The following is a 24,071-nucleotide window of genomic DNA, read 5'->3' on the forward strand; positions in this document are numbered from 1 at the left end:
TAAGTTTCTTAAATTATTTTCGATATCTCGTGTATAATGAATCATTCATGTATTTATCGACGCTGTTTAAGGTTTCAGTAAGCAAGTTAAACAAAAGGTGAATGAAACTAGCTTACTGATACAGCCTTTAGAGGAGGAAGAAACATATACGTTTATGGTTCGAGCACAAACCATTGATTTTGGTCCACCTATATCTGGGAATGTAACAACTGGTCCACAAGAGGGTTCACCAATGGCACCTAGTAGTCTTGCTGTAACTAAAACTGTATCAAGCGTTGAATTACAGTGGGCTAATGGTGCATCTGGGAAAGGGCCAATCCTAGGATATTATATTGAGACACGTAGGAAAGGTGAGCACACTAACGTTTAACACTAAAATTTAAACACAGTAGAAATGAAGGATACAAAAATACAAATATGATTGAAAACATATCGTAAAATTGATTTACAAAATGTTGAGACTTCTCTATATAGAATTTTGATATCTAAATAACTATTTGTTCTGTTATTTCAATTCTATATCATTAATAAAAGATTACAATATAGTATTACTTTCTGTACTAATACTACCTTTTTTGTAACGATATAGCAATGGAAGAGTGGCAGCATTGTAAGTGTCAATGCACGTAAATATATTGAGCGTCAGTTACTGTATTAGATGGTCTCTCGAACAGTAAAATATGATTTGTTAGTGTTAAAATATGGCTTCCTGTTTGTAACAATCTCTGACTATTTTTTTTAGTGGTATTTGTACTATCAATTGCATGATGATGTCATAGCATGACATTTTCCATGAATCATATTAGAAATACATAAAAGGTCTTCTTAACTCTTTGAATGCTGCTATTAATACACTGTAATAAACGAATAGCTAAAGTTTGACTCATTAGATAAACAGTATTCCTACAATCTTAACTTACAAATCCCTATGTCTAATACTTCATTGATACCCTTCAAACATGTAATATAGAACATACATAGTAACTTCGCAAGTTTTCGATTATTATTTTATTAAGCCACAATAAGATTAGAAATAGTAACAAAAGTTTTATAGTGAATATTAATAAAACAAAAGTATTGTACACCAAATTTTTTTAAAAAAGTGAGAATAATAATGAATGGGTTTTTCTTTACTAATAAAAATGTAGTTACAAGAAAACCTGCAGAAGTTTTTGAGTGCGTTTGAAGATTAGAAGTCGAATAAAATAAACGTTATGTGTGCGTATTTGTAATTATAGATGACAGTCGTTGGCAGACAATAGTGCGTAGCAGTAACGGACCACTGACAGAGTATTCTGTATCATATCAAAATCTACTTCCATCGACATCTTATTTATTCAGAGTGATATCGTATAATCGTTACGGGATCAGTTACCCAGCATATTCTACAGAAACGGTAAATAGTTAGTTTTTATAATTTTCCATTCCCAAGAATCATATAATAAATTCTTTTTCTAGATATTAACTCCATCAAAGTTATACCTCGAGTATGCATATTTGCAACATAAACCATTCTACAGACAGACCTGGTTTATGGTCACTTTAGCTGCTACTTCAATTATAATCATTATAATGGTCATAGCGGTGCTATGCGTGAAAAGTAAAAGTTACAAGTATAAACGTAAGTCTTTGCAAGCACAGACTGCGCAATACAAATATGGACTAATACTCAACAGTAATAAAATAAAATATTTCAGAAGAGGCACAAAAAACACTCGAAGAGTCGATGGCAATGGACACAGACGATAGGCAAGAATCTGATTTAGAACTCTATCGGTCCAGGCAAGGAGGAGGTGGTGCAATGAATATGGCAAATGCCTGCGGGACTTTGGGTAAAAGAAATACTTTGGCAAGAAAATCTATGCATCCTCCTCCTCCTACAATGCTAGGAAAATCGCCTCCTAGACCTTCACCGGCGTCAGTCGCATATCACAGCGATGAAGAGAGCCTCAAGGGATACGATGAGAATCCCGACGATAGTAGCGTCACAGAGAAACCTTCTGAAATTAGTTCAACAGATTCACAGGTAAACAGTTTCCTTGATTCCTTAAGAAGCAAATATTTCACACAACAACGTGCTGATTTTTATTTTCTGTCGCAGGGATCTGAAAGTGAGAACGAAAGCGTACACTCGGATCCACATTCCTTTGTAAATCATTACGCCAACGTGAATGACTCGTTAAGGCAGTCATGGAAGCGTCAAAAACCAGTTCGAAATTATTCGTCGTACACGGATTCCGAACCCGAGGGTAGTGCTGTTGTCAGTTTAAACGGAGGACAAATTATTATGAACAATATGGCGAGGTCGAGAGCACCGTTACCTGGCTTCTCGTCGTTCGTATAATTCATTTCTAATGAAAATATAACGCTTTCATTAGGTAGATAGGGTGCCGGTTCAGCATAGCGAGATTTGAAATCGTTATGCGACTATTACGTTACAATGAATCTGTGCTGAGCTAGAATCGGTTTCGGTGTTTTGAAATTATTTAAAGGGACTGTTACTGTGAGGTGGATATCTTGCATTTACTAAGCACATATAACGAGAGACTGGTTGTTATAAAATTTTAATCGTTTCCATAGAATAGCTTGTTAGGATTTGAATAGCTCAGCACTAGAATTCATCTATACAGAGTTAAAGACTTACGTTGAAACACATATCCGTGTGTTTCACGCACGCTGACATTTCGTATAGTAATTTTAATGCTTTTGGCACCATCATATTGTGATACATTGAGATACATATTATTTATACTTCTATATAAGGACTTAATGTGTATAATGAATATTTTTTACTTTTATTAAGTGAATTTTAACCAGAACGTCATGCAGATCTCTCGACTAATGCAATGCTTGCATTTTTTTTTTAAGTATAAGAATTTAATAGTTGTATTCCATGCAGTTTGTTAACATGCCCTTTGAAACTGCAATAGAATATTGATGTTACTAATTAAACAAAGAATAACACCGTAACGAAAACTGCCAGAGAGAACCAGGTAACTACTACAATTAAACAGAAAATATTTTAATACTAAATTAATATCGTAACAGTAATAATTACTAAGAAGTGCAAATTTTATAATACAAGGGAAGGATTTTATTTCTTGTTTAATTCAGATCTTAAAGTATTTATGTTGTGAAAAGCAAATCATAAAATATAATTAGTCGTTTTAGATTTATAAACTATTCACAATCAGGCCTATCATATCAATTGGAAGTAACTTCCATAGATTAAAGATTTCCGAGTCTGATAATGTTACTGTAACGAGTAAGTGGTAAACATAATACGTATGTTTACATTAAATGCGACTGCGTGCATTTCTAATTACTTGTAAGCTGTTTGTTCTTAATATTATAATATATAATGTACATAATTCTTATATTAATTACAAGTTAGCAATACATACTGATGTGACATCTGTACATTTAATCCACAGCGTAGGTAGTATTAGATAAAAATTTATACTAAATAATTTCTAGACGTCATATATTTCTTTTTTTTTTTAAATAGAAGATACTTATCAGCTTTCTTTATTAGTTTTTTAAATCTTGAAAAAGCAATTTGGCTTTAATCTGTTCAATTTTCAACATTGTTCTTAAGTCATTCATAGCATATATCACTTTTACAGTATTGAAAAACATAATTATACACTGATCTACTCAATTTAGAACAGTTACTTTTTTACCACGAAATATTTACTTATTGTAATTACTATTTTATAGGAACAACAAATATTAAGTGCAAAGAACAATTCAGACTGATGATTCCTTTCTTTAGTAACAATTTTATAATAAAAGTTATAGAATAAACATTATAAATGAAATGTTTGCAAATCGTAGAAAATGTAATGTAAGTTCTGAAAAATATTCTTTGACAATATGCGCTAAAACTTAGAAATTTATTATTAAAACTTACGTTGAAAATAGAAATTTTAAATGATGGCAGCTATAGCTCTATACTGTTTTTTAAAAACAGTTGCTTATGATACTGTAAGACGATAAACGAAATGGTTAAATTATCATTGAAATTTTAATGTGTTGGATAATTTCGGTTAATTATAATCTAAAAATCGTGATCATTATGTATCATAAACTAGATGGCAAGTTGCTGATTAATATTGAAAGACAATTATATAGCTTATTTTTATTATTAGAACATTATTTTTTACATTAAAGGACTTGCTTTCTAGTTTCCATTGATTATGTAGCGCTAACTTTACTATCTGTTAGAATCAATCGTTAATTATTACCGTCCTTTGTCATAGTAAAGCATTTTTTATTCTCAGAAATGAGAAGAATAAAAACTGAAACATTTTTACAACACTGCCAATAAACGTTTTTAGTTCAAAAATAAAATTAATTCTATGTATCAATAATATATTTAATCAACGCGCATCTAAAATTATAATGTACGAGATATTTCAAATACATGTTAATCTTTTAATAAAATTTATGCAATTTTATTGGCAATGTCTTTCAGTGACTTTGGCCGATAGTGTTCAGTAGGACTTAAAGAATGTTTGAATTAGAAGTAAAAAGAAGGAAAATACAAACTATAAATATATGTAAAATATAAAGAATAAATACGTTTTAGAAAGAGATTTTTATTTATACAAAAAGCTTTTCACATGCTTCATACCATTTTTTCAGTTTTGGCGGATATTTCTTTGGAAAAACTTGTTTAATTGTACACCATGCAGCAATATCTGCTATATCAAGGTTTTCTTTACCAGACCAATTTGTATTTACTTTATCAGCTATTAACGATAGTATTTCCTGTTTCTTTTGCAATGACTCTTGATAATGTAAAGAATGACATAAATCTAATATTGTGTCGATTGCATTTACTTTTTCTATACAGGTAAAACTTTCATAATTATGTAAACTTAATATCCTACTTATATATCTTAAAAAATTTGTTTCGCCAGTTATATGGTAACTGTGTAGACCAGATACAAGTTGAAGATCTTCGACTGAAAGTAAAACTGTGTATAAGTATAAACTTCAGACTATTAAACAAAGCATTTAATGTGGATATATTTTACCATTTTTCCAGATCAATGTCAAGTTTACAACATTGCTGTTAGGGGAACTTGTAGTTGAATGATGCACTGTAGGTCCTTCTTTACTAACACTTGAGTGAACAAAAGTCTGTACTTTAATGTCTGTATCTTGCCACAGCCTTTGTAATGCTAATATAGAATAGGGAGGTTTTTCTGGATTGGCATTAATGATGAGATTTACATTGATTGGCTCCTAAAAAAAAATGGTGGAGAATTAATTTCATCAAAATTTGTTTTACAAAATTGAAATCTTACATCAGAGAAAAGACATTTGACATTACCTGACTCATGGAACATGTATCCACTACAGCAGTTTGATTTGTTTGTTTCAAGAAGTCACACAGTGTCGATACATGTTTCTTAAGCTCTGCAAGCTGTGCTAATATTTTTTCTTGTCTAATCTCCAGTGTTTTGTACTCTGGTAATGGGCTCTGAAATGAAACATTTCTTTGAAGTACAAAAGGCAATTTTTTTGTTCTTTAAAAGATATTTCTACTGCGCCATACTACCAGTTTCTGGAAGAAAGATATTCATAGAGCAAAGGAAAGTCTTAAAGCAATAGTATTGGAAAAACTGGTAATATGAAATTTAGATGAATTAAATGCCAAAGAGACTATTGTCGTGCCAAATTATCAAGCAAATTTAAATCGATTACAGTTTTATTAGATAGAATAAATGAGAAAACTGACAATGATATGTGTACTATGGAATGAAACACATTCAAATCAGTATTCATTATTATAAATCATTTAAACTCAGTAGTTCTTATTCTAAGATACGAACATATTTCTTTTTAACTCGTGGTCCCAAACCAAAAATATTGTCATTTTCTCTCATATGGAACAGATAACTATGTTTCCTTCCAATACATGAATTTTACTATTTCCAATGAGCATTTTAATAATAAACTTCATATTCATCATCATACATTACTACGTAATGCACTTCTACTTAAATATAATGCTTCTCTCTTAAAAGCTAAAGAATACAAAGAATTAATTCTCAAGTAATGTCAATTCAAACCCTGCAACACACTACAAAAATTTATGACAACACATTTCCTTCAACAAACATCAATTCAATTCAGAAAACATTAGTACTCTCCCCACATAAAAGAGGGACGTGAATTCAGCACGTGAAAAAATTTCGAAAAAAAAAAAGGCGAGTCATAGAATATAGATTTGACAGTTGTCCAGTAACATTATTGTTTAATGGCACAGTAACAGTCACAAGGTGCACACATCTTCCCAGCGGGTTAGGTTCTACGTGTTTGGTTATACAACTGTACTTTGTAGCTTTCAGCTTGCAGTTCTAATTTAGTAAGCCTGCCCTTCTATAATAATTATCGCCGCGTTCCCGCTTATCCTTCGTGCAAGCTGAATTTTTTTCCGTCCCGTGGCCGCGTAGTGTCCTGTTAGACGAAAAATTGGAGGGGCAGGCATCGATCAAGCCTGCAGAACCATATTCCCGGTCGATCGTGATTAGTGCTTGTGGAAATTTTGGGAGGAGTCGTGCACAACAAGCTCGTGGGACAGAGGAAAGAACCGCGGCCACCATGCACGAGAAACGCGTGAGTAAACCGTTCATTCGACTTAATAACGTAGCGGTAAGCGGTTTCTTCGCGTCGCCAGGATAACAGAAATGATGAAAACCTTCAAAAAGCTGATAACCTGCTCAGTGATATCGGGCACGATCTTGCTCACGGCATCCGTATGGTCGTCGTCTGTTGATCGTTCCCCGTGAATATTTCGCATTTCGTACATCGTTTTCGTGTGATGCAACGCGCGGGGCAGAGAAACGATCGGTTTCAAGGAGTACATCGTCATCTCGTCGCGCATTTCGTTCGTTCCGTTGATATTGACCAGAGGATGGAAAAAAAACCGATAATTCGAGTTCACATTCGATCGTCGCACTCTCGTTCGTCTATCGTATTTCTCGATTTTCACTGGACGGCCATTTTTCTTTCATTTTTCCCCCCCTTGCCTCCCTGTCGCGTTTCCGTGTTGCTCACTGACGACGTTCTGACCGCTGATACACAATTCAAAGATGGCGCCTGTGGTTCTCGCTAATTATGTCGTGCCGGGAATTTTCTGCTGGTTTTGACAGATCAGTTTAGAATTTGATTTTCAGTGTTCGTACGAGATGTATTCCAGTGGTGGAATTATTTTTGGTTTTCTCGAATTTTTATTGAGTGTCTCGTCGTTGAGATAATATGGATGATCTAGAATCTAGATACATATGAGCTAATTTGATTGGAGTAGAGTTTGTAATTCAATCAAGTGCGTGATTAGGATGACTGAAGATTATTGTAATAAAGAATTAGTTTCATTATGGTAGCTAGCTTCAATGTCTCTTAGAATTATTCTTAATTCGCGATATTATAGCGAATTTACAATATATCGCTATATGCTTGTTGCATCATCTTCCATTTCCCTCTTAAAATTATTTCACTGTTTTTGGTGAAACGATGAGTTGATACACAAATTACCCTCTAAAACATGTTTTGCGTCGTTATAGATTTATGGTTTATAATGAAAAACATGTTCGAGTAATTAATTTAATTGCTAGTGATTTACTTTGTCTTTGAATAAGAATGAGAGCAAAATTCACCTACTGCAAATGATTCAAAGATGAGCTTATAAAGAGGAATATTTTCCTTCTATAATCAATGATATCTGTTAATATTTCTTCTGAAATGTAACAATTTTCATATAAATAATTCACATTTTATTTCGCAAAATTCGCCCTGTTAGAAATGCAGTATATATTCGCTATAAAATCGCGTTACAATCAGTACTATTGACTCATTGTCTTGCAACTTCGATTCAACGACATAAACATGAGTGACAATCGTATCAATTGACTTCGAAAACGTGTATTTTATATTCTAGAAGCTCGTTTCTCTTAACAAATCACGAGATCCTAGCGAATAACGACAATACAGAACAAAAAACAACGATTAATAACGAGATTCCCAGCCAAATAGAAGTGGTCGCAGAACTCCCGTTTGAATTTCACAGAATGTCATTGTCCAAGCCATAAAGATGTCGCGTTCGTCGCTTGTTTCTCCCGAATGAATGCAAATCTATCCTCAAATAAAACAATAGAGAAAAATCATCCGAAAAATCTTCTTTTCCATTAAAACGAGTATTTTTCATCGTCGCGATGGTACATGTTGAAAAAATATGTACCGACGATACGACCTGCCGCAAATTGAAATTAAGGTGGTGTCCTCTGTCGAAGCTTCTCCCGAACTAAGGTTAGATTTCTCTCTTGCGGGTAACAGCGGATCCGTTCGCTCGAGTGCACGAATTGCCCTCGCGAATCCATCGCGACGAAAAGCATGTCGTATTGAGAAGCAAGGAGCCGTACGAGAATCGAAGAGGCTAAAGAAGTAAAAGGGAGAAGATTTCCATCGGAAGTGCGGTTAGAATCGCGTTTTCCCAACCGCGCATGTCGCCACCTATTGTTGATCTGACAGGATCTCGTATAGTTACGGTGAAAGCGATTGGATCTTCTGTTCGTTTCGCGAGAAACCAAAAAGCGACCTTTCGGCCCCTGGATCGCATGAACCCCGCCGAAACGCCTCCACAGGGGACATAATCGGCCCGTAGATCGCTGTTCCCAGGAAATCCGATTATTTTCTCGAGGATTTCGTCTACTTTTCGAGTAGATGCGTTCGAGGCCAGACATGGCGGCGATTCGATGAGCCAATTGGAGCAGCGCTCTCATACGGGATCAGATATTGTAAATTCCCCTTACATTCGCGTCAGTGTACGATTCTCTGTACTTAGTTTGGTCGTTATCGGTAGGAAAACCGTCTGTTATCGTTACGGTAGGGTGATCGTCGTTCGTCGGCCGTAAAGTAGAAGCCACACGGGACCGTAGCGGGACGTTGATCATGAAAGAATTGTGTTTGGTCACGTGACCGTGGCCGAAAAATGGCGCAAAGATCAGAGTACAAACATGGGTTCCATTTTATTGCTACGGTGTCATTTGTATTTGTTTACAAGCGCGCGTTTCCACAAACCACGTGTTAAGTAAGTGCCATTTCATTGACAGTGCGTGAGGGACAATGACAGGGAGAGGGTCCAAGAGACGGGGCCGACCGCCGAAGTCGGTGGTTATGGAACGGCCGAAAAAGTTTCAGTATCACCTGATGAAGAAGCCCAAGTATTTGCAAAACAAGGGTTCGGAAACGCCAAACTCGCAGCCGAGCACGCCGACACCATCGAGGCCGTCGTCACCAGTTGAGAGCGAGGAGAGCAGACGAAGCACGCGAACCCGAAAGTCGAGGGGGCCGAGGGACAGGCATTCTCGTAAGGGTGGACACTCGAGTTCTGGTGTCTATCACCGCCGAGGTTACAATCCGAACGTCGACTACAACGACTCGGAGTACCACTATGGGTCGGATTTCGGCGACGAGTCCAGCGAGAAGAGCGAGGTCGAGGAGGATCCTCTGCAGAGCGACGTGGACTCATCAGAAAGTATAGAGGAACCAGATCCATCCAGTGATAGTGACTTTTCCTTGTCCAGTTATAGCACTACCAGTGGCACGCCCCGCAAAACACTGCTCAGCCAGCAGAGACCGCCGAGTCCAGAACCTTTGTGGCTGCAGAACAGGGAACTGCCACCGTTGGTCTTACCTAAATCTTCTGACGACCTATTAGTCCCTAAGGAATTTGTTATGCCTTCGTTGTCCATTTACGAAGTATTGAGACACTTCCGCACACTGGTACGACTCTCAGCCTTCAGATTCGAGGATTTCTGTGCTGCCCTTATGTGCGAGGACCAGACCAATCTGTTGGCTGAGATACATATTATGCTTATCAAGGCTCTTCTTAGGGAAGAGGACTCTCAGCAGACGCACTTTGGGCCTCTAGATCAGAAAGACTCTGTGAATGTTAGTTTGTATTTTGTGGATTCTATGACGTGGCCGGAAGTGTTACGGTCTTACGTGGAAAGCGACAAATGCTTTGATCAGAATATTCTAAATATTTTATCAACGTGCGAGTATCCATTTACTGCTGTGGAGGACAGAATTAAGGTGCTGCAATTCTTGACGGACCAGTTTCTAATTACTAATCCAGTAAGGGAAGATCTCCTGCACGAAGGTACTCTAAATGGTATTTCATGTTGTGTTATCTTTATTTTGATAATTTGTGCATATTCATTTGCAGAATTTGTGGAACTATTATTTGGTCAGCAGGACAAATTCTTGTGACCATGCTGAGATATCAATTATTTCTCTGTTTTCTCTTTCTCATTTTTTATAATTTTAAGATATGTTTTGAGTTCTAAAATTATGTTTCATTATTATTTCAATATTTTTATGTATACAATGGTGAATGGTTTCTTCCAGGAAATATGCACTATGATGATCACTGCAGAGTTTGTCATCGTTTGGGGGATTTATTGTGTTGTGAAACCTGTCCAGCTGTGTTTCACTTAGAATGCGTTGAACCTCCATTAGTTGATGTTCCTACTGAAGACTGGCAGTGTAGTACGTGTAAAGCTCACAAAGTCACAGGAGTTGCAGATTGTATACCTGATGTTGAAAAGAATGGTTCCTTATGTCGTCAAGAACATTTAGGATTTGATAGACATGGTAGAAAATATTGGTTTCTTGCAAGGAGAATTTTTGTGTAAGCTATACTTTGTTATACATGCAAAAGTATAATTAAAATAAATAAATTTAGTAAATTAATGCAATATTATGTTTATTACAGTGAAAGTGAAGATGGTGAAGTTTGGTATTACAGTACATCTTTACAATTAGAAGAAGTAATGCTTGCCTTGGATCGTAATGAGATGGAAGTTGCACTTTATAGAGAACTATCAGATTATAAAGATGAAATTGTAAGACAAATGGACCTAACAGAATCAATTACCAATCAATATAAGGGTAATAAGAAGTCGTACTTGGAAGTAGAAAATGGTAAGTTTGTTTACATTACAAATACCTTAGTATTTTGTGTTCTTTCAAATCACAATATTAACGTTTTTTTTAATATTTGATATTTTAGGTCTTATACAAAAACTACAAAAAGAACGCCAGGAGAAACAGGAGAAAGAGGAAGAAGAAAAGAAAGAGAAACAAAGGCAAGAAGCTGAAGAAATGGTACGTAGAATACATGAAGGGACAGATTCTCTTGAAGAACAATTGGCAGCTGTAACGGATCAACAAGAGTCAAAACCATCTGATGAAATAACTACAAGAGAAAATGCTCCTGAAACGGTTGCAGAAAATGTAGAAGTAGATGGTGTAGATGCCGATGATGCAACCAATAAAAGCGTTAAAACGGCTATGTCAGGTTCATCATCCGAAGAAATTGATGAAGAAGCATTAGAAGGAGAAGGTATCTCGAAAATTGGTAAAGATGGTAAGTTGTATAACTATGCATATAAAATAAATGTAATGACTATTAACTAATAATTACTAAATAATTTTACAGGCAAAAAACATACTATTGTGACTAGGTCGAAAACAGGGTCCCTACAGCCTAGAACATTTAATATGGATGATTTGAAAAAGCGTACCACTCCGCAATTATCAAAAGAAGAATTAGAAAAACTAGATAAAAGCTTGAAAGAGGAAGGAGATGGTACTAGATTAACAAGACAGAAAGCCCACCAAATAGCTTCTGGTACACATCTTTTCAAATTGGGAATGGATAATAACTTTAAATCTTATGTTAATCAGTACAGTACCAATCCCATCGCTCTGAACAAAGCCCAACGTAACGAAGAACGTGACAAGAAGAGACATTTGTCCCATAAATTTTCGCTCACGCAGGCTTCTGAATTCAAATGGGTGGGCAGTTTGACGGGAACTCGTGCTCTCTTAGTGAGCACGCTTCGCCAGACAATTCTTCAGCTTGAAAGTAACATCCAAGCGCCATTTATGCATACCAACTGGCCTCTTCTTCGTAAGCCTTGGACAACGGCAGTGGGTGCTTGTGTCAATCCCAGGGATTTTGCACGAGCTCTTATCGTACTGCAAGCATGTATCAAATCGGTAGTGTTTGCTAGTGTGTGGCACGATCAGCTTGGGCACGTGAAATTGCAGAGAGTAACGGCACTAGAGCGAGAAGAGAAAAAGCGTCAGGATAAGAAAGACAAAAAGGAAAAAGAAGACGAAGAGGAACGTAACCGTTTATTTAATTTCGTTAAGTATACGTTGGGTTTGAAACACCAAGTGTGGAAGCAGAAAGGAGAAGAATACCGAGTGCATGGACAAGGTGGTTGGTTGTGGTTGTCTGCTGGCCGTCGCTATAGGTTTTCTGACATGTCGAAGTTGGGGCTACGAGTAGGACCACAGAAAATTATGGTGCAAATTAAGGATCAAGAAGGGTTGAAGATACTAGCTCTAGATCCTCCTACTTACGAATTTTTGATAAAAGAATATTGTTCACCTAAAAAGGAAGAAAACAATGTGGACCTAAAAATTAAAGAAGAAATAAAAGAAGAGGAATCCACAAAAGATACAGTTAATGTGACAATAAAACAAGAATGTAAAACAGAAACTATAAAAACTGAACCGACAGAAGAGAAGACGAATAATGCAGAAGCGGTTACGAAGACAGAAGAAACTACATCAAAAACGGAATCGACGAAGCAGGAAACGAAAGTGAATCTAACATGTATGTATTATGAATGATGTGTATTAGAAAAACGTTCCCGCCAACGTGAAATTTTCATCATTAATTTATTTTCTTCGTATTTATTTACAGTTTTAGCAGGCTCAAAAATTGAAAAAGTTTTTACTCCCATTAAAGAATTCGAAGAAATCGATATTACTAAAGCATTAACTACTAATGGGAGACTTTATTATCCAAAAATTGCTAAAAAGACTAGAATCGATGATTTCTTAGCTCGTAGAACACATTTGAAAATTTTAGAAGAAAGAAAATTATTGCAATCTGTGAGTAAACATTAACTTCTACTTTTGCTTTCCCCGTTATTGTGTTTGCATAAAATTATTATATGATTATATTTTAGGAAAAATCAAAAGAAACACATGGCCAATTGACAAATCAAAAAACTGAAGGAGACAGTGAAGTCGATGTAGAAAATAATGAAGAAAGTGATACAGATGGAGGAGATAATTCTTTGCAAAGTATTCTTTCAGGAAAGCAGCCCAGCAAAACTATGTCTGCATCAGCTAGGGAAATGTTGGCTGCCATTGGAAAACGTATTCAACACGTGAAGTCTCAATACGCGAACATTATGAGGCTCACTAAAAATAGTAGTTGTTACTCACGATATTGTAATATGACGCCTTCAGGAAAGGTTGTGAATGCAGCTCAAACTTTAACATCAACATGTTACTCTCCTATGTGTCTCCAAAAAGCTAGATTGAAACGTGATCTTATCACATTATTAAGAAAAGCTAATGCTTTGAATAATAATCAATCTACAAATTTGTCAGTCAGCACAGCTGCAGCGCAATTACCACAAAGTGGAATAAAGACAGAAGGAAGCGAAGAATCTAAAGATGGAATTAAGAAAGAGTTAGACTCTACGGCAGTTGTAACAACTCACTGTAATGAAGAAACATCAGCTGCTAGTGTAGTGAAAGATGGTGCTTCGCCTCCTGTTAAAAGAATAAAAATTGAACCTAGTCTGGTGAGTTTTGTATTAATTCGATAGAATTTTCATTAAGAAAAAAATTCTAAAATATTTGATTCACTATTTATGATGTATTAATAAAAATTACTTGCAGAATGCCGAGAACAACGCAAATGCTGAACATGTTGATGTAGTAACAACTACAACGAGTAATGTAGTTACTACTACAACAACAGTAACTACAACACAACATACTATAAAAACAGTCGATGGTGTCGTGAAAAGCATGCAAGAAAACACGACATCTCAGAATTCAGTCACATTTTCATCTGAGGTCAAAACGAGGTAAGAAATTGGAGTTACATTCATTAAAGTATTAATAAGTAAAAGAATTTCATCGAATATTTATTTTTTAATAACGTTGACAGTACGGGACAAAAAACCACCATTGTCAATCGAAGAGGAAGAACAGTGCAGAGGAGTACAGTGGCTAAAGAATTGAATGCGGATGGTACAGAAAGAGTTTATAGTGCTACCTCATCCGAAGGCAAGGTTTATTTGAAGAAAGTTGCAATTTCTTTGGCGGATAGAAAAAAGAAACGTACCCCAGTCAAATATCCTTTGTGTTCTACGTTCTGCACGAAAAATAAACATCGTAGTATATTATTGCTGCCACAACATGAACTACGCAAATTGGCTAGAGTTGGTGGACGAGTACAAGTGCAAGGCTTTCATCAAATGGCTAAGGTACTAATTTTATTAAATTTATGCCAACGACAAGGTATCAGTAATATGTTGCATCAATTAATTTGAATTTATTTGGTGAATAGGCGAATTTGTCGGTATGGCCATACCCTTGTCCTAGACCACTATTTAAAACATGTTGGTTGTACCGAACAGTTGGTATAAAATCGTTAGCAGCAGCTGCTCTGCAGTTAAGAATATTATGGGCATGCCTTCGATGGGATGATATGGCTATGAAGCCACTGTCCACTGATGGCAAACACCAAATTACAACAGATACAGAAATTATGTCTTTGGAGATTCTTAAACACCGTCATGTTGGTCAGTTTTTGGATAAAACACAGTACTTACGTAGAAAAGTAGTCATACCTTTGGAGCTTCCGAAACAAGTCAGAGGTTGGTACAATAAATATACTTTATAAAATAATTACGAATTTAATTATAATTATTATTGTTATTCATGGTTCACAGAAGTAACATCCATAAGAAGTGGTCTCAGGAAAAGGAAGCGACCTGAATCACCACAAAGTACTGAGCCACAAGTTGCAGAAGAATGGGTTGATGAAGATAAATTAGAATTATGGGAAATTAAACAGTATGGTGACAGGTACGTTTACTGAAAATTAGTTTTAATAAGTACTTTTTCTAGGCATCTTTTCATTAAATTAAATTTATATTCAAACTGCAGCTGTGCTCAATTTGGCTTCTTATTATACTTTACTGTTATAACTAACTTTCTTTTTTCACAAATTATTTTACCATAATGAACTGAAAATATAGGAAGCGACTATCGAATTCCTGACACTTTCACCTTATAAAATCACTCAAATTCTGACCTATCCTTATTTAACACCATTTGATACTAACCCTCCACTTGATGTGTGTCTTATCCAGGTTAGAGAAGGCTAATGCCCAGATTATTACTAGGAGTCGATCCAGTCAGCCGCAATCAGCAGGCATTGGTGCTAATCGAAGCGCAGGGTCGAACTCTGGTATAAGTGATCAACTTGTCAGCGGTAAAGCAACACCCGAAGAGATTAAAGAAAAGATGGAACAGCAGTTACGCATGCAACGAGCTGCTCATCAACAAAAGCGAGCGCTAGAAACCCTCAAAAGTCCAGCTAATTCTGCTTCGCCCACGCAAATTGTTAAAGTCACTGCTAACTCTACGCATGGTAAGACTCGAATTTAATTAAATTTCATGTAAAATGAACTATAGTTAATTTAAGAGAATTTATTGTGTATTATAGATGGTACAGTGAAATTAGTCTCTAAGGTTGCAATACCAGCAAATCCTAACAGTGGAACGAAATCGCAGTTAACTTCTCTTTTAACAACTCCTACGCAGAATAAGACTTTTATTGGCACAAGGCGTATTTATATGGCGAAATGTAAGTAATAATTTAAATATACATGTAAAGTATAAAGTCTGTTTTAAAAGTAGATATGTAGGTAAAAATTCGATATTTTTTTAATAGCTTCTGATGGAACGACAAAAGTTGTTTCTGGACCTACAAGCATTTTACCGAAAACACAGTTGCAATCTGGAAATCAACAGTCGTTAATTAAAGTTCCTGGTCAAGCAGGTACGTTTAATGCTCAATAAATGTTACTAGAGTAATCGTTGTGTAATTCTGAATGGTTATTAACTCATGTTTATTTTTTATAAAATAAAATAGCACCAGTGCAACAAATTCAGCAAAAGGTACAGATTTTACGAGGGCCAGATGGAAAATTGCAAGTTCGAGGTTTGATGCCTGGTCAGCAGTTAGTTCAAATGCCTGATGGAAAGCTTCATGTATTGAATACTAGTCAAGCCATTGCTACTAATCCTGCACAAACAGGTGGAACGAGTGCAACTACACAGGTATACTAATTATCAAAGTATTGCAAGAAGATCAAGTTAAAAGGCTTTATTTAATTTTTAAAATTGTTCTCCCAGGTAAAAGCCACTACAACAACAAGCACAGCTAAGGTAGCTACAACAGCTAATGCCACAGCTAATAAAACCAGTACGGCCAAAACAACAACGAACGCAACACAACAAGTACAAGCAACTCAGCCGCAGGCACAATCTCAGCAAACTGTGCAGGCAGTACAGCGTCAGACAGCAACCACTGTAGCACTTGCAACTACACCTACTCAACCAACAAAGAACGCTATTGTAGTAGCTAATGCTGGGCAACTTGTACAAGGTGCACAGGTATGTACAGAATATTAACTATAGTTTGGTTGGATATTCTTTAATTATTCATGTTACCAATGAATCAGTAATGATATGTCATATTTTCTCGTGGCTAGGTTATCAGCGGGAACCAAATAGTAGTCACTAATGCCAACTTAGCTCAACAGCTTGCATCGGGCAAGGCTCAATTAACGACAATCGGTGGTCATCAAGTGGTGATTCGTAGTACACCAACAGGCAATCAAATTGTGCATCTAAATTCGACGAATAGTGGTATTATAGTAAAGAATGCGGCAACGCCAACCAAGCAACAAGGTTTGTTATTCTACTAAATGCAAATTTTGAAGGAACGAAATAATTCAGTGGGCAAGCTTTTGAGTGAAGTAATTTTTCTAATTTTTTAGTTCCTGTGTTACAACCTGCTCAAGCGACAACAGGAGCTCAATCAACTGAAACAAGTAATAGTGATACCAGTACTACATCAACGAATGTAACATCGACTACTACAACAGCAACTAATCAGACGTCTACTGCGCCCGCACCTGGAAGCGTGGAAGCATCTTTGTTGGCAGGCCAACCACCTGGCACAGTTATTAAATGCGTTACTGCTCAAGTTATTCAAACTACTCAAGGTCCTCGTATAGTTTTGCAAGGTTTACAGGGTGCTGACTTTACTCCACAACAACTTGCAATGGTGCAACAGCAAGTTAAACAACAGTTGCTTAAAGGTTCGATACTATTTATTTTATTTGTTTTAACTCTTTTCCTTGTGGTTATGAACTTTCTGTTTTTACAAGTTCCAACCTATCTTAATTTAATTTATTTATTTCTACTTATTAAAATATAATAATCTCGTAGATATTAAAATACAGTACATATTGCGGTTTTTCAATTTGCTTATCCTAATGTACACTTTTAAGTTTATGTTAAATTTATCTCGAACTTAATCTACTTGTACTTTAGTTGTTGTTATATATTACTTATCATCTTGGAGAAATTAAATATTAAGATAAACTTCTAACAATGACTGAAAACAGAAATCAAAACTTAGAATCAAAATCAAAATCAAAACCAAAATCGAAATCAAAATCAATGTAAGAATTCCAGTTTTGTAGAATTCTTGTGATGGTTGAAAAAAGACCAAAGTTAAAAACAAAATCAGTATCATCATTAAACATTTAGGACCACTGTTTTACCTTAACCAAAGGTATTATGTATATTAGATAAATATATAAAATGACTGATATATTTATTGTGTGTGTAATTTTTCCAGCTCAAGCAACTACTGGGAAACAAGGAGTCTTAGGGCCTACTAAAATTTATTTGGCAGTTCAACCTGCATTAAACAATCAACAAGCAATTCAGGGTTCTCAGAGTTCTGCCACAGCGAATACTCCTACTACACCAACAAAACCGCAAACTACGCAACAACCAATTGTTTCACCTCCAGCAGCAACTGGTGTGTACCTGTAAAACTATATTTGTATATTTTTGTCACTATTTGGACGAATGCTCAGAAACAAACAGCTAAATATAATTAAAGTGACAATAACACAAATAATTGATTTTACGTGATATATCATCGCTGTATACGTTTCAAATCTGATGAATTTCCTTCTAACTTCAACAGAACCACAAACAGGAACAGAAAGCATTCCAGAACTACCACCAACATCCACTCCAAGTTCTCCTGAAAAACCTAAAGTAGTTGTTCAGCAAGTAGGACAACCAAATGTTCCCACAGAAGAAGAGACTCAGAAAACGAACGTAGCTAATGGTCAGCAGCCTCTGCAGTCTTTAAAAGAAGGAACTGAATCTGCTAATAAGTTCATTCTAACACCTGATTACATTCAACAAAGTTAGTCATTGATCAATAATATTAATTATTTCAATTTGAAAGTTCTTAATGTAATGATTGTTTTTTCAAATTCTAGCAATTAAAAATGCGTTGAAACAGGAGAACCTTAATCCAGAAATAGAGGAAAAACTGTTGCAGTTGCAACGATATCAAGAGAAACAGATGAAGGGTAGTGTTGAGAATTCTGTAGCTACTAATCAAACACATACTACGCCAACCATTACGACTCCACGTGTCCCGTCTCGTAAAAGACCAGCTCCTTCGAACATTCCAACAACGACTACTCCTCCGAATGTACAATCGACAACCAATGATCAAGACTCAGACTGGGCAGAAACGCCTAGGAAGAAGCCAGCACCAAAGCAAGAACCTCGCGAAACGCCTAAGTAGGTTCCTTTATGTCTTTCTTAGAAGATACTGTGATATTTCATTATATATTCGTGATATTTTAACACAACTTATTTTCTGTAGAGTACAAAAAATCGTGGAACAGGCAGAGAATGAATCGCCACCGAAAAATCGAGCAGCCAAGTTGAAAGATAGTCAAGAACTACGGAGAAAGCAACAAGTTCATTCTCGAATGCAAGTTTTATTATTTAGACATAAAGAATTGCTTAAGAAGGATATCCTTAAAAAGAGAGCATTGCTTGAGAAGGAATTACAAATAGATATTCAGGTATGTTACATTATATTTTAATATTTTGAGAATATGACTACACTGCATAAATATTTGGACACTTACATTGTTAGAAATACATGAAATACCTATACTTTCTTATTTATACTAACTGATATTAAATGTTACTCTCATCGGTATTTCTTTTATTGGTAAGTGTCCAAACACTTATACACGGTAGTGTATGTGACTCTGAAGTTACTTGTATTGTTATTTTAATTTTCTAAATTATAGAAGGACTTGTCAGCGGAGTTGGCCTCGAGAACGAAGGCAGAAAGGCATAAACAAGACGAAGTTAAAGTTGGAAGTGCGAAACGCAAAGCGAATGCTCAAGTGGCTCAACAAGTCAGTCCTCCTAATAGAGGTGGAAGGCCAAAGAAATACAAAGCACAAGGGAATGCTGCTACGCCACTCGGGCCTTCGACAGCAGCTGCTACGAATAGAATTAAGAAAGAGAAATTGTATTGCTTATGTAGAACACCTTACGACGAAACAAAGTAAGTGTTTGAAAAATCTTTGTTTATGTTGTTGTGTAACGTTCGTTGACTACAACAATTATTTCGTATTAGATTTTACGTTGGATGCGATCTCTGTAACAATTGGTTTCACGGGGATTGCGTGGGTATCACGGAAGAAATGTGTAAAACACTTTCAGAATTCGTTTGCACTGAGTGTAGGCACGCGAGAGATACGCAAGAGCTGTATTGTCTCTGTAAACAGCCCTACGATGAATCTCAGTACGTGATGCGCAATTACATGTTATTTCTCATGCTCAATTATTGTTATTGAAATTACTGTTTCTTTGGTGCAGGTTTTATATATGCTGTGACAAATGTCAGGATTGGTTCCATGGTCGTTGTGTGGGCATCCTTCAGTCAGAAGCAGACAATATCGATGAATACGTTTGTCCAAATTGCCAGCGAAACTCTTCTGTTAATTTTGCTAATATGAAAAACCTTAATGCAAAAGATCTGGATCTTTTGAAGAAATTAATTAAGCAAATACAGGTAAATTAAATGAAGTAAACGAACATGCAAAATTTTGAGTTGTCAGTTTGATAACACTAATGTAGTAAATATTTATAAATGTTTAGGCACATAAGAGTGCTTGGCCATTCATGGAACCAGTCGATCCTAATGAAGCACCGGACTATTATAAAGTCATAAAGGAACCAATGGGTAAGTGAACTATTAGACAATATCTAAACAATATCTAATATCAATTTAGTTTATCATCTTTGTAAATTTGAAATGTTTCAAATTCTTGAGTTCTACTTGTAAAAATACTTTTGATCTTGAAGCTTTACTATTGTGATATTCATTGCATTTGCAGATTTACAAACAATAGAATTGAGGATAAATGACAAGTTTTACAAAAAGTTAAGTGAATTCATTGGGGACATGACAAAGATTTTTGACAACTGTCGTTATTATAATCCAAAAGAGTCGCCGTTCTTTAAGTGTGCAGAATCCTTAGAAACTTATTTTGTTCACAAGATTAAGAGCTTAAGAGAGAAGTTTTCCGAAGGAAAATAAGGAAATCAAAACAGGGAACTGTAACTATAAAGCGAGTGAAAGTACGGAAGTACGAAGAAATACGATTTAATAATTTGTGGAGTGTTAAAAGGATCGATCTGTGCCAGTACACACGTAGAAAAAGAAACATTCAAAGTAGCCATAAGTATGTAAGAGTAGGACACATAAGTCCGCTATTTATTAGAGTTGTGTGGACAGTTTAATTTGCCTTCGCAAAAGTGAATTTTATTTTAACTATGCCGTACACTGAATTTTGAACCGGAACTTATAATACTCTCTACCATTAGCTAGTAAATTTTTCATTTTTCAGTTAATAAAAACTAATTCAATTACAGTAAAGTTATTCTAATTTATATTTAAACTCATGGTAATACTGTTCTAAGTTCATATCTATACTAATAACTTTTATTATTTATGCGATAAAGTATTGCTTTATTAAATATACAATTTTTATATTGATACTCATCAAAATAACGTAATAGGAACTAATATTTTAACTAAAATTCTAATTAAAACGTAATATATTTACACAAAAAAGTGCAATAAAAATATTTCTTATATTTATTTTATTGAGAAAACCATACACGTTCTGTTTTTCTTCTCAGGGCAGAAGACGATTGTAAGTTATGGTTCAAAATTCAATTCGTTCTGCATGAGCATTACATTATTTATGTACATCTACCGAATACATGTTACGAAGATAATTAACAAATATATCAAATCAGTGCCACTGAGCGTTTAGAATAATGAGTTTTTAGTAACCCAATGCAAAGAAAAGAAATGGAGATTCATCCAGTACATTCATTCGCATGCAGTAAAGAAAAATGGGAAAATGGTCCAATCGTTAACGTCACATTTCATCGAGTGAAAAGGTAAAGGAAAAATGGAAAAAAATCTTTCTCACATAGAAGTAACGACTATTTAGCAAGCGCATAATAAATTGTACAAATTTGATTATTGTGCTCACAAATAACTATTATTATTATTATGTTGTTTTATCACATAAATTTTCTATAAAATTGTTTATAAGTAACAAGTACGATATTAGTTCGTAAGGAAGGTAAGCAGGAAAATATCTGCTGTCTGTACATATTATATATCCAAGTAGAAGTATCCAAAAAAAGATAAGCTATAGAATTTTGGGTTCTGATCTAATAGAAAAGATGTAGTAAAGGAAAAGAATGAACAAAGTCAGTTGAATGACAAACTGATTTCAATGAAAATATTGTTTATATTTTAGCTATTAAACTACCATTTATGGAAATTATTAAATTGTACTAATTGTACATGTATGAGTATGTTCGGTATACATCTATAGTCTCAAAGAAGCGTAAAAAGGCAATATTATTTCGCGAGACGTCTAATAAGAATTATACATACACAAAACGTATAAACACACACGCAGACATATATACTCATCGTAAAGGAACAAGCAAAAGGAAGAAAGGGAAAATTATTTCTAAAAATTTCACTAGGGAAATAGAATGAGTGAAAGTAAATAATGAATATCTGATTCTTAGGTGTCGGAGAACAGAAGCTTATTCTGTGAATTGTAACTTATACACAGATCTTTTCTTTTATGACAGTCGTATTTCCATAAGGGAAACCAAGCCGTTCCTCGACATTAAGAATCAAGAACTGTGGCTTCATGTGTGTACATTAAACTACTTGTATGTTTCTCACAAGTTGGAGACGCGTTCTCTAACGATCGTCAATCATTCGTTCGAGTGAAAAGAGAGTAAGAAAGGAAGCAGATCGCTCAAAGCAGGTTGTACATTTCCGCCAGGGCAACGCTTGTACAGTATTTTTAATTCTCAAAGTTCACAGGAACCTGGCACTGATCTGGTTTTTACCTTCGACTTTCGATTACGATTGCAAAATACAACATATACAGTTCACTACTTTGCCCAGGTTTATACACCGCATTAGCTCTAACGCGTAAGTTCGTTTCGAATAGTCGTATCGATGACATGCGTCTCGTTGACTTTATCAGGAGGAACGGGTCGAAACTACTATGTTTTATGTCTTTGTAATTGTACTTTAAAAATGAACTTTGAAAACCTAGCATATCGACACTCTTAGAAGACTATAAGTTTTCTAACTCTGTTCGCTTAATTCTTTCCCTGTATTTCGTCCTTCTATAATTACTGTACTTGACGAATCCTACAGGTAGTAAAGAATTGAGTGAACATTTTATTTCTCTGGCAAATAGATGGCCCCTCCTCTGACAGATTTACTCTTTGAAAACATACACAGGTCTTGAATTTTTCTGCATTTGCCTCAGAATGTTTCTGACTCGTGTGGACGTTCGAACAAATATTTAATAATAATAAGTATTAATAAGGAATCGCGAATTAAGGTATTTCTACCAGCGAAATTAAGCTACATCAATCTATACGACACCGCGCAATAGTTTTATTGTTTATGTTTCTGAGACAAACGGAAGAAATGAAATTGTATCTCAAAGAGTTAATCCTTTGATGAGATTTTCGCGAGACGCATGTAAGTTTACACTGAAAATGGTTACTTTTGTAATTGTGAATGCGTTTAAGATAATCTTGGTTGGACTACGGTCAGTTTGTCGAGAGAGGATTCTGTTTCTTACGTGAGGAGCGATATATCTGACGACGTGTATCGGAGTAAAGTTTTTTCTGTAAAAAAAATTGTAGAAACACTTTAAGAGACATGTATTAGATATTTAGCCGTGTAAGATTTTTGGCATGCTACCGAAGTGTAAAAATCGGGTGAAGAAATCGCAGCCGTGTAAATTTTTACCGCTGCTCCACATTTCACTTGCCCGCTTTATTAATCATGTAATAAGGTGTTTATTTCTATTAAGAGGAAAAAGCAACAAAGTGTGATTACAATAACTATATTCGTCTATGAATCTAATATTACTAGTTTCTAATAAATATATTTGTACTAATTTTAATCATAAACTTTGTTGTTTTTATTGCACTATAAATATAAGTTAGAGAAGAGCGTAGTATGTTAATTTACCTTTTTTAATTTGTAATTGCTTACAAAAAAATAAACTGCTGTATGACAGTGGCTTCATGAGACTTTAAAAGAAAGTATATTATTACCGTTTCACTTACATTCAAAAAGGAACATGAATTGTGTAAATAGTTACGAGTAGTTTGATGTGATTTTAATGTTATTTTTTTTTTACTATTTGAATGATATAGGCCATAGGCCTAACGAGCTCGTTAAAGTTTAAGCAGTACCTGCATCATCAGTCATTTACTTTCTTCTGTCATGATTTGAAACAAAAGTAAGGATGTGTCACTTGTATGAATGAATTGCATGTCTTTTACTACTATTTTTAATGTTTCTTTACAATCTTTTTCTCATTTAATATGAAAACTGAACACATATGTACGTATGTATAGCAGAATTTCGTAAATACGTTATATCAGTGACAAGAATTTGATACACATAA

The 24,071-nt window shown here is 35.1% G+C and overlaps 3 protein-coding genes across 10 annotated transcripts in view; 2 read left to right on the forward strand and 1 right to left on the reverse strand.

Annotated features, from left to right (window-relative positions):
- Nucleotides 1–4,454, forward strand: part of Sdk (sidekick cell adhesion molecule) — a 62,621-nt gene extending 58,167 nt beyond the window's left edge. The window contains exons 25-30 of the mRNA XM_076376977.1: nt 72–350; nt 590–610; nt 1,239–1,396; nt 1,459–1,621; nt 1,698–2,026; nt 2,102–4,454. Coding sequence (XP_076233092.1) covers nt 72–350; nt 590–610; nt 1,239–1,396; nt 1,459–1,621; nt 1,698–2,026; nt 2,102–2,344 — 1,193 coding nt within the window. The 3' untranslated portion in view covers nt 2,345–4,454. The remainder of the gene's footprint in view (nt 1–71; nt 351–589; nt 611–1,238; nt 1,397–1,458; nt 1,622–1,697; nt 2,027–2,101) is intronic.
- A 127-nt stretch (nt 4,455–4,581) lies between these two features.
- LOC143178371 (putative aminoacyl tRNA synthase complex-interacting multifunctional protein 2) lies at nt 4,582–7,065 on the reverse strand. 3 transcript variants are annotated; one of them, XM_076376978.1, is made up of 4 exons: nt 6,713–7,065; nt 5,342–5,491; nt 5,043–5,253; nt 4,582–4,970 (listed from the first exon to the last, which is right to left on the reverse strand). In XM_076376978.1, the coding sequence occupies exons 1-4, from the start codon at nt 6,896–6,898 to the stop codon at nt 4,606–4,608; spliced, it is 912 nt and encodes a 303-aa protein (XP_076233093.1). In that variant the 5' UTR covers nt 6,899–7,065; the 3' UTR covers nt 4,582–4,605. The 3 variants fall into 3 exon arrangements, with proteins under 3 accessions (XP_076233093.1, XP_076233094.1, XP_076233095.1); XM_076376979.1 differs by having other exon boundaries at nt 6,731–7,062; XM_076376980.1 differs by lacking the exon at nt 6,713–7,065 and adding an exon at nt 5,844–6,327.
- On the forward strand, nt 6,350–24,012 carry E(bx) (nucleosome-remodeling factor subunit NURF301 E(bx)). Of its 6 annotated transcripts, XR_013001774.1 has the most exons (29): nt 6,350–6,630; nt 9,123–10,186; nt 10,423–10,705; nt 10,790–10,998; nt 11,087–11,443; nt 11,516–12,703; nt 12,794–12,984; nt 13,062–13,688; nt 13,786–13,976; nt 14,060–14,378; nt 14,462–14,771; nt 14,847–14,982; nt 15,270–15,550; nt 15,626–15,766; nt 15,854–15,961; nt 16,055–16,242; nt 16,318–16,578; nt 16,677–16,875; nt 16,965–17,288; nt 17,834–18,019; nt 18,191–18,418; nt 18,495–18,804; nt 18,890–19,094; nt 19,329–19,591; nt 19,664–19,831; nt 19,906–20,101; nt 20,188–20,272; nt 20,427–20,774; nt 21,235–24,012. XR_013001774.1 is itself a non-coding variant. In XM_076376972.1 (28 exons), exons 2-28 carry the CDS (start codon nt 9,136–9,138, stop codon nt 20,627–20,629), a joined length of 8,208 nt encoding a protein of 2,735 aa, XP_076233087.1. In that variant the 5' UTR covers nt 6,350–6,630; nt 9,123–9,135; the 3' UTR covers nt 20,630–24,012. The 6 variants fall into 6 exon arrangements, 5 of the variants coding, with proteins under 5 accessions (XP_076233087.1, XP_076233091.1, XP_076233090.1 ...); XM_076376972.1 differs by having other exon boundaries at nt 20,427–24,012; XM_076376976.1 differs by having other exon boundaries at nt 18,191–18,337; nt 20,427–24,012.
- Nucleotides 24,013–24,071: the final 59 nt, after the last annotated feature.

The sequence above is a fragment of the Calliopsis andreniformis genome, chromosome 4 (genome assembly GCF_051401765.1).
Source record: "Calliopsis andreniformis isolate RMS-2024a chromosome 4, iyCalAndr_principal, whole genome shotgun sequence".
Taxonomy (NCBI): Eukaryota; Metazoa; Arthropoda; class Insecta; order Hymenoptera; family Andrenidae; genus Calliopsis; species Calliopsis andreniformis.